General features: G+C 45.5%; 1 protein-coding gene across 1 annotated transcript in view; it reads right to left on the bottom strand.

Moving 5' to 3' along the window:
• Positions 1 to 10,660, bottom strand: part of DNAAF5 (dynein axonemal assembly factor 5) — a gene marked incomplete at its 5' end in the record, with an annotated part of 69,564 nt that overhangs the window by 3,946 nt on the left and 54,958 nt on the right. The window contains 3 exon segments of the mRNA XM_006167898.3: positions 1,409 to 1,600; positions 5,179 to 5,335; positions 6,752 to 6,902. Coding sequence (XP_006167960.2) covers positions 1,409 to 1,600; positions 5,179 to 5,335; positions 6,752 to 6,902 — 500 coding nt within the window.

The following is a 10,660-nucleotide window of genomic DNA, read 5'->3' on the forward strand; positions in this document are numbered from 1 at the left end:
AGATCGATGCTAACAGACAAGGTCTTCTGACATTGCATAGTGAATGTATCCACATCAGGAAGATACATATAATTCAATGGGCTAGTATTTGCCAAAGGTGCAAGATAGGCCCATGGAGTTGAATATAATGATAAAAGGTTCCTTGAGGTGCTGAATCTACACTGTGAGGAATCTTCAGGAAACTATCACCTATCCACTTTTGGCACAGTATCAAAGAAGGAGCCTACAATGATCTGAAAAGACTATTCAAATATTCTTTTCTTTCCCTGCTATCTAGGAAGCCAGAGGCACATTTTTTCATATTCTTTGACTGAAACACTATATATCACAACTGAGTGCAGAAGTGGATGTGAAAATCAAGTTGCTTATCAGGCTAGATGTGAAAGAGATGGGCAAAAATGTCAAACAATGGCATTCCTCTTGCTAATTATTTTGTTTTGGAAAATACTTTTCAAAAACACGTAGGACCAGTAGATGGCATAATGATTACATTGCTGGACTCCCACGTAGTTGACTGTGGTACGAGTCCCGGACCTGGCAGCTTGAAACTCACAGTGGGCGTGTGTGCGTGCCCAAGATCTCGAGAGAAGAATCGAAGAGAAGGGATTGTGGGTGGCATGGCCATCCCCCCTGGGGAGTGATTTCTCACTTTCTGTCTATCTGTCTCTCTGGTGAGTTCTTGTGCCCTATAACCAAAATCTCTCTTGGGCTAGTGGGTGGCATGGTTGTTGATGTGTGGGACTTCCACATGGCTGACCACAGTTCCAAGTCCTGGACCAGGCAGCTTGCTTTCTCACTTTCCCTCTCTCTTTGGTCAAATTTAGAAGAAATAAAAAATAAATAAATAAAAAACCTCTCTTAAAAAACACATTTTATTTGTACTAATATGCAATGGGTTAACCATTGTATTTTAAACAAATATTTAATAATTTTCTCAATCTTAATCTCTATTACAATAAATTTGGTAGCTATAACCACAAAGAAAAAAAGTTCTTTGGGGTCCAGCAGGAGGCATGGTGGCACTGAACTCCCTCCCCCATGGCTGATCACAATTTGAGTGCCAGACCTGCCAGCTTGCTGTTTCACTTTTCCTCTTTCTCTGTCTCTGGTGAGCATGTGTGTCCTATGGCAAATTAAAATAATAATAATAATAATAATAATAATAATAAATAAATAAATAATTAAGAAAAAGAAAACTCTTTGGAATTACCAATGGCTTTAAGAGTGCAGAGTAAATGGGGCCCTGTGACTGCTAATCTAAGGAGTGGTCCTGTGCCCCAAGGGCCAGAACTGCCAGGTCTGGGTATTCATTGAACCCTCGCATGTCCAACCATTGAGCTCTGGAGCTCCGCATTAACATGGGTTCAGCATGGTACCAGAATTAACTATGAGTTGTTAGAGATCTCACCTAAAACCGCGTCCTGGATGGCACTCTCTGGATCATCCAGGTGAACGAGGAGCTCTTTATACAGGTACTGAATGTTGTTTTGAAAATAAGACTTTCCATCAGAGCTGTTGATACACTTCAGCCAGGTGATCAAGGTGGAGGCCGCTGCCATCCTCACGTCATTGGACACATCATCTAGGCGTTTTAAGAGTTCTGGAAGGAGAGCAGATATTTCATGTAAAGTTCTATTAAAAGTATTTAAGAAGCCCTCCCCCTTGAGTCTGTACACCCAGAGCCCACTCACAAGGTCTCCTCCTGCCCAGGGACCCCCAGAATGTAGTGGGGAGAGAGTGAAGGAGTGACCCAGGACCTTCAGTGGGCTTCTAATAACTTGCTATGGGGGCTTAGAGACCTAAACTCAGTAGCTAGTTCCTCATTACCTGGGAGGTAGCCCTGGTTCCTCTGGCTTCAAAGTGTCCAGGTTCAAAGCCCATCACACACAGCTGAGCTGGCTTTCCTGCTGGGCTCTGGAGACAGAGCTGAGGACCTAGTGACAGCTGCTCACTGTTGTCAGGTTTGTTTTTGCTAAAACCAATGATCTTTCCCAATGGGGAGAAACTTTTAAAATTAATGCATAAAATTTTTTCTCAAATAATCTTAAAAAAAATCTTTGGCATCTATCCCCATTTATCTTTTAGAGAATCACAAATGACAGAGTTCACAAAATGAGTGTGGAGGAAGGTGAATGTTGGTCTGAGGCTGCCTTCCAGCTGCAGACGCACCGGTTTGAGTTTGTACTGCTTCCATACTCAGAACGTATGGTCTACCCTTAGCAAGCCATATCTGGTGTCTCACCAAGAGACTTTCAAGATAGCAGGGCCCAGTGGATTAACTCACTCAAGATGCCCAAGCATCTCCCTCAAGGTGTTGGGCTTCATAGCCATAAAACAGATGGTATTGCACAGGGCACGGTTGAGGAGGAAGCCACAGCAGGGCTGCTAACCTGGGCAGCATCATCAATGCATCACTGCACTGGACCCTCAGCAGCCCCGAGAGGCAGGCACTCAGGTCACTGCATCTCTGGGGTAAAGGGACTGAGTCAGAGTCCTCACTCATCAAAAAATAAGTCAAAGGGCAATAATGGTTCTTCCAAGCTCCTGACTAAAGTGTACTGCTGCCAGCTCAGGCTGACATGGGTTACATGGAGCTTTTGTGATGGTGATATCCCCAACTCTTTAGTTTCTTTTTTTTTGGGGGGGGGAGGCGGGGGCAGAGATTTTTGCTATAGGGTACATACAATTGCTGGAGAGAGAGAAAGCGAGAAATCACCCCTCAAGGGAGATGGCCACACTGCAATCCTTTCTCTTCCATTCTCCTCTTGGGATTTTGGGCATGCATGCACATGTGCCCGGCCTGAGTTTCAAGCCACTGGTCCAGGACTTGAACCACAATCAGCTACATTGGAGTCCAGTGATGTAACTGCTACACCATCTGCTGGTCCCAACTCTTCAATTTTTAACAGTGGCCTGCAAATTCATCTCTGTAACAGTTTGCAGTAGCCCTTCCATTAGCAGTGACCACTGCAAATGCAGAATGGATGATGTATGCTGGGGCCTATCCTGCCGTTTGTGTTTATTGGAGTTTGTCGACGGGGGTGTGTCTTAGGGCATTTTTGTTGCCATCTCAACTTACTCTCAAATGCATCACCATAGTGAGCACAGGGCTGGTGCTGGGGAATAAAGAATTCACTAAAGAATCCTTATCCTTCTGTAATGAGTTTGCAGGAAACTGCAGGACAGAAGTCCAGATATGTCTAATCTTTTCACAGGCTTTTATTTGAAAAAGTGAGCAAAATTCCATCTAATCCTGACAAGTCAACAAATCACACTGGTAGAACTTGTTCAAAAATACACCCATGAAGACTATCAATAGGAATGATTTGTTTCTAAAAAAATAAAAACAAAGAACAAAAGCAAACTTGAAAGAATGCCCAGGAAGGGTTATCAGACTTTGGAGCTCAAATGGAAGTGGTTTTCCTGCTTGGTGCCTACTGCAATCATTGAAAATTCACATCTATCTTCAGTTCGGAAAAATTCTGAGTCACCCTCTCTTCAAATATTAGTCCCCTACCATTCTTTCCTTCTATTCTTCTGAGGCTCAGAAAAATGTTAGAGCTTCTCAATTTATACAATTTATACTCTATGCCTTTATTTCTTACTTCATTTGTTAAAGGGTATGTGTGTGTGCCAACGAGACAGAGAGAGAAAGAAAGTGAAAACACCCCCTCCAGGGGCATGGCCATGCCTCAGCCCCTTTCCCATTTTCCTCTTGAGATTCTGGGTATCCACGACAAATGCCTGGAATGATTTTTAAGCTGCTGGGACTGGGATTTGAACCACGCAGTTGGCCTTGTGGCATCCAGCACCTCAATCACCATGCCACCTACCAACCCCAGCCATGCCTTACTTTGTCTTCCCTATTTTTCATTGTTCTCTGAGATACTGTGTTCCCAGTGAATTCAAATGATCATCTTTCAATTCACTAACTGTCTTCAGCTATGTTTAGTCTGGACTTTAGCTAATGCACTGAGTTTTAAACTCTACTGAGCATTCTGCATTTCCAGGAGTTCTTAAAAATCATATTTCAGAAATTACTAAATATTTATGGCATATAAAAAATACACATAATAACAAAAACCCATGTAGCCTCTTGTTTTAAGAAACAAAAAATAACAGATGCAGCTATAGGCACTAATATCCACCTGGTCTCAAACCTTCTCTCTTTTCTCTCTAGAGATAAAGCCTTTTGAAATTATTATGTATCATTTCTATGTATTTCTGTAGAATTGCTATGATTCTTTTTCATACCTGTATGTTCCTTACTTCTATTTTTCATTTTGTTTCTCAACTTGTTTTATTCTTTTAGCTTCCAGAGGATACTAGTATTATTTTAATATTTCCAGAGAGAAAAAGAGAGGGAGGGAAAGTGAGAAAGCAATCCTCCAGGTCTGGGACTCGAACCACAGTCAGCCATGTGGGAGTCCAGCCCCCTTAGATACATTTTTCAAAGTTAACTGTGAGGATGTTCCATTATTTGTACCTCCCGTTGAGGGCTAGGTGCTGGCTGACTTCCTTAAGCAACAAGATTCTCTTTCTTGGCATTCAGTCTTCTGTTCAGTGTTTGTTTTGGTAGCTTCTGTTGACCACCTGTTCTCACTCTGCTCCCAACACTCATCTGTGCCTGGGGCTGTGACAGCCTGGCCCTGGCCCCTGGTCCCCTAGCAGCATGGCTGTCCCTTTCTGCCCATGCGTCAGCTTCTGTGCTGAGTAGTTTCTCCCGCCCACTGCTGGTAATCGGGTAATCGCCTTGTCCCAGACCCCATTTTCACATCAAAGGCTTGGCCACAGCTCTTGCTCCAGATGAAGGGTCCCTTCAACCCTTACGGTCTGTGCGCCTGGCTGCTGTGGAAGCTGAACTTTGTTTTGTACCCCAACCCCGGAGTCAGGCCCAGTGGTTCACCATGTTTTCTTGCATTATATTATTTAGCTATATTTTATGTCGTTGCTATGTTTGGACTCATAGTACCAACTTGACCAGATGTCAGAAAGTAGTATTTTCTAATTTTTTTCCCTATAAAATAAATTGCTATCAAAATTAAACATACGTGTATGTTTTCAAAATACAAAAATGGGGCCAGCAAGTGGCATGATGGTTAAGGTACTGGACTCCCAAGTGGTAGACAATGGTTTGAATCCCAGACCCAGAGGCTTGAGAAAACAAAAATGTCCTACCAGGATATATCTTGATGAATTTATCTGGATCGATCACATCACCAGAAGTTTTTAAAAATACGTTAATAATACGGCATGAAATTAATCGAGTCATCTGAGAATCTTCCTCCAGGGTGGTCAGAATTTGAGGCATCAATGCTTCTTGTACTTCCTGTATCTGCAATTAGTAAACACACATAAGATATGAGTCATAATTAGATCTATCTTGATGATAAAGATTACTGTATGTGTATTCTCTGTATGTGTATAAGAATGTGTGTGTGTTAGAGGATGCACGTGCTTGCCAGAGAGACAGAGATAGTGAGAAAGGAGAAAGCATGCCCCATGGGGAATGATCATGCTGTAATCCCTTTTCCTCCATCTCTCCCTCCTTTCAGGATTTTATGCATGCATGCATATGTGCCTGGCATGTTTCTCAAGCTGCTGGGTCTGGGATGCAAACTGTGTTGTTGTCCATGTGAGATTCAGCTGGTTACCAGGCCACAGAGCTAGCCCAAGACTTGGTTTTATTACAAACTTAATGGAGTCTGAAAGGCTATTTTATAAGTTTTACATAAGAAGCAGATTTGAATCTTGATTCTAAAATTTAGATATCTGGGCCAGCTGGTGGCATGCAGTTAAGGCAGCTGGATCCCACATGGTAGACTGTGTGGTTTGAGTCCTAGACCCAGTGGCCTGAATTACACACTGGGCACATGTGGATGCATGTTCAAAATCGCAAAAGGAGAAACAGAGAAGGGACTGTGGCATGACCATTTCTCTCTGTCTCCAGCAAGCACACATGCCCTCTAGCAAATTACACACACACACACGCACACACACAAAAGATAATCTGGACAACTTTTGTTTAACTGAGTCAGTTGATTTTTTAAAAAATCCATGACTTACAGTACCTTAGCGTAAATCCTACCCATAGTGCAACTGCATATGTGCCTAAAGACATTTTTGGAATATTTTAACTACAGTGACCACCATTCCCTGTGCCATGAGGTGCTCATACCCTGTGCTAACCCCTGATAAATTCTTCTTGGAGCTTTTCTGTAACTGACAATGCACACTCATAGCATGAAGGCACAAACAAAAGCAAAAGCAGAAACATCAATGTTCTAGTGCTATTTCTATTCTGTTTCCTAATTCCCTGTGTAGACAGAGATAATAAAATAATGCAGAAAGCCTGAGGCCTGTCCTCTTTAGTTTGAATCCTATGATTAAATTCTTGTTCTTGTAAAGAACACTCAATATGTAAACCTAGGAAAAGAAGACCAAATCCCTGCAAATCCCCAAGATTATCAAAGGAAACAAAATGTGTAACACCAACTGGCTGCCCGGCCAGAGGCTTGCGGCCTCTGCTCCACTTCCCGCCTGCTCCATCAAAGCTGCAGCCCTGTCTCTTCCTTTCCTTCTGTTGCTTGCTTCAAAAACACATTTTCTGGTATAGCTCCCCTGAGTGGAGGTGGAGCTGCTGCCCCTCCACTGTGGGCCCTTCCCAGCTGCCGGGAGCCTGCAGGGACAATACAGAGGCCCTGGAGGTCTCCTGCCCGGTTTTCCTGGCTCCTACCATTGAGGACAATACCTGTTTGGCCGACAAGGTGTCGCTGCTGGTGAGTGCCCAGAGGCAGGACACGGCAGCAGTGCGGATGGCTGCAGCTGTCCTCCCTGCATGCCACTGGAGACTGGGAGCCAGGATGTCCTTGATCACTGTCTCAAGGTAGCTGTGAAACTGCCTGCAGCCAAAGCAGAGAGGAGATGAGAAGGAAGGAGTCTCCTGGAATGAAGCATTTTAGTCTGAGAAATGAACTGAGCTGAGGGGAAGAAGACAAATAAAACGAAGCTGGAATCTGACACGATAAAAGCAGAGCCCTTCGCTTCCGTCTGAGAGCCAGTGCTTGCTGAGGGACCAGCGCTAGGTCCTGGTTCTCTAGAAAACCCAGGTGGTCCAAACGTTGTATTTTCAGCCTCTCTAGGGGGTTTCACCTTTTACCCCTTCTATCTCCAAGGAGGTGTGAGCTACACCTGACCAACAGCAGCATCCACAGCCCAGCAAACTGGGCTATCATTCCTATCTGTGACTAACATAGAATCAGGCCCCCAAAGTCCCTCCAACCACGTAACTCTCTATATCAGCTTTAGAAGCAAGATGGGGGGGACCAGTAAATGTCATAATGGTTATGCTGCTGGACTCCCACATAGTCCACTGCGATTAGAGTACCAGACTCAGTGGCTTAAAACTTACAACTGGCACATGTGTGTGTGTACCTAAAAGCCAAAGAGGAGAATGGAGGAGAAGGGACTGTGGCATGGCTAGCCCCTCTGGGGGATAATTTCTTATTTTCTGAATCTCTGTCTCTCCGATGAGCACATGTGCCCTATAGCAAAAATCTCTCTTTTAAAATTTTATTTAACTTAATTAATTTTATTTTGACCAGAGAGGGACAGAGCGAGTGAGCAAGAGAGAGAGAAAGTGAGAAAGCAAGCTGCCAGGTCCAGCACTTGAACCACAGTCCATGTGGGAGTCCGGCACCCTTAAACCACCATGCCACCTGTCAGCCTGCAAAAATCTCTCTTAAAAAAAAAAAAGGGAGGGTACAGGTGAGGTCCTACTGATATGAGATCAAAATTCAGGGAGCTAAGAAGTTCCCACCAATAGATGGGGCAACTTCACTTTGATGGTGACCAATCAGTTCAACCTGCCACCAAGACGAAAGCAGCCAAAGAAACCAAGCCCTGGTCTGTGTGCTGTGCTCGGCACACCTGGCTCAGGGCGGCACTAGCGGTGATGTGAGCACCTCACTGGAAAGTGGAGGGGGAGGCCTCGGCACTTCCTGCTGGGCCCATTGCACCCATAGACCTTGAGCGAGAAGATATTCGGATAAACAGATTAACTCATTAGTTTATATCCTGATGGTATTTTAAAGTATATTTCAAAGGTGGTTCCTATCTCTAACACTGGCTGTTTTGACAGATCCTAGAACAGGTATGCCAGGCGGACAGGGTGTTTCTTTTCACCCCGCCTGCCCTCGGCTGCCCCCCATTAGTCTGTGTCAGCATGTCGCCTGCACAGTTCCTTTTTCTGAACGCCTGTCTGTTTGTGTCCAGCAGGGGGCACTTTAGAGCCAAAGATGAAGGTAAAGTGAGAAAATTCCGAAAGTGAATTTGGTACAAGATGATTTACTCATATTCAATTAGGTTTTCAATGTGTTTTACGTTTTCAGCAGAGTTGTCATTTCCTGCACAGTGATTTATGAGGGACTCCTTGGAATGACTTAATCTTGCTCTCATCTCTAAGGTGGTTTACATGAAGTGGCCTCGAAAAGTCATGGGCTTAAGGGTGCGACATAGCCCTTAGAAAACACAGGCCACAGCCACACAGTGGTGTTTCTGGCACCAGTGAGAGCTAGCCACCTGAACCTTTAGGACGCTGGGGAGTGCTACAGCTGTGGTGGCGTAGGTGGCAGGCACCGCTGTGCAACACCAAAGCTGTATAGGAAGGTCCTGCATTTGGATCTTGGGCAAGCCTGAACAAGATCCTGGCTGGTTAAAGGCTGGGGGAAGGATCCCAGTGAGACCCTTTGGGGGTCCTTATCTCTCTCTCTTTCAAGAAAGAAACAAAACTTAAAAAAGGGGTGGGAGGAGTTTTAGAAAAAAAAGACATAATACTTTCAAAAACATAAATTCTGTTGTGAACTGAATATGCAAACCTGTTCCTGGGATGAAGTGCCCCTCTAAAATAAGGAAGTGGAAAGTTTCTTTAAAACACAACCACCATTTGGGGGGACCAGGCTCTGTCAAGAGATCAAATCAAGTGGGCAAACTATTCACTGAAATTGTACACACTGGGGCTGGACAGTGGCGCAGCGGTGAAATGTGATGCTGTGAGGCAGATCCATGTGGCAGGTCCCTGGTTTGCATCCGGAGACCTCCCTGAGTACTGAGTACTGGGCATGGGTGTGCCTGTGGGCTGGGCTGGCTGGAGCTGGGGGTAGATTGTGATGCTGGGACACTGTCAGGGTGATGTATCCCTGTCTCTGTCTCTCACTCACGGGAAATTTTCTTTTTTTTTTTGGAGAGGTTTTTGTTATAGGGCGCATGCGCTTGCCAGACAGACAGAGACAGCGAGAGAAAGCGAGAAATCATCCCCCAGGGGGGATGGCTTCACCACAATCCCTTCCCCTCCATTCCCTTCTCGGGATCTTGGGCACGCACGCACACGTGACCGGCATGAGTTTAAGCCACTGGGTCCGGGACTCGAACCGTGGTGGACTCCATGGGAGTCCAGCGAAATAGCCATTACGCTAACTGCTGGTCCAAATGGGCAATTATTTTTTTTATTTTTATTTTTTGGAGAGGTTTTTGCTATAGGGCATGTGCGCTCACCAGACAGACAGAGACAGAGACAGAAAGCGAGAAATCACCCCCCAGGGGGGATGGTCACGCCTCAATCCATTCTCCTCCATTCTCCTCTCGGGATCTTGGGCATGCACGCACACATGCCCGGCATGAGTTTTAAGCCACCGGGTCCGGGACGTGAACCGCGGTCGACTACATGGGAGTCCAGCGACATAGCCATTACGCCAACTGCTGGTCCCAATGGGCAATTATTTTTAAAAAGTCATGTATGTTGCCGTCATTGGCTAGTGACTTTTAGTTACACAATTTTACTCGGGGGTTGTCAAAATGTCTCCAGTTCTAAAGCCTGTAAAGAATAGAGCCAAGGGCAGTGGGCTGCTTCTTGACTGGGTACTTCCTTGCTATGTCATTTCTGATTCTTTGTGGCATCTCAACAGAAGCTCTGGTAACTGCAGAGGCAGTAAGGAGAAAGCTGGCAGGACCAGGAGAGAAAAAGAATGAATGATGCCAAAAGCATCCCTCAGCAGAGCAATCCACAGAGAACCTGGGATGAGCAGGCTCAAAGGGAGAGAAGTCCTGCTACAGGCCTGCAGGAAACCTCACAACAGGGCTAAGAGCCCAGGAGGGAAGCCCGGCAGGGGACACTGCTCAGTGGCTGCCATTGTGGGCTTGCACTCTAAGAACTTCCTTACTCATGAAGGAACCAATGGGGTTGGCCTGTAGTGCAGCATTTAGGTGCAGCACAATGAAAGTCAGATCCCACATGGCTGGCCAGGGTTGGAGTCCTAGCCCTGTTGGCTTAAAAAAAACATACCAGGGGTGAACATGTCTACGATCCTGATGAGATGGAGTACTGGAAGAAAAAGGAGTCTGTAGGGAACCAGCAGTTAGCGTAATGGCTATGTCGCTGGACTCCCACGTAGTTGACCGCGGTTCGCGTCCCGGACCCGGTGGCTTAAAACTCACGCTGGGCGCGTGTGCGTGTGTGCCCAAGATCCCGGGAGGAGAATGGAGGAGAAGGGATTGTGGCATGACCATCCCCCCTGGGGGGTGATTTCTCACTTTCTGTCTCTATGTCTGTCTCTGTCTGTCTGGCGAGCGCACACGCCCTATAGTGAAAAAAAAAAAACCTCTC

Source organism: Tupaia chinensis, unplaced genomic scaffold (genome assembly GCF_000334495.1).
Source record: "Tupaia chinensis unplaced genomic scaffold, TupChi_1.0 Scaffold145208_1, whole genome shotgun sequence".
NCBI classification, from domain to species: Eukaryota; Metazoa; Chordata; class Mammalia; order Scandentia; family Tupaiidae; genus Tupaia; species Tupaia belangeri.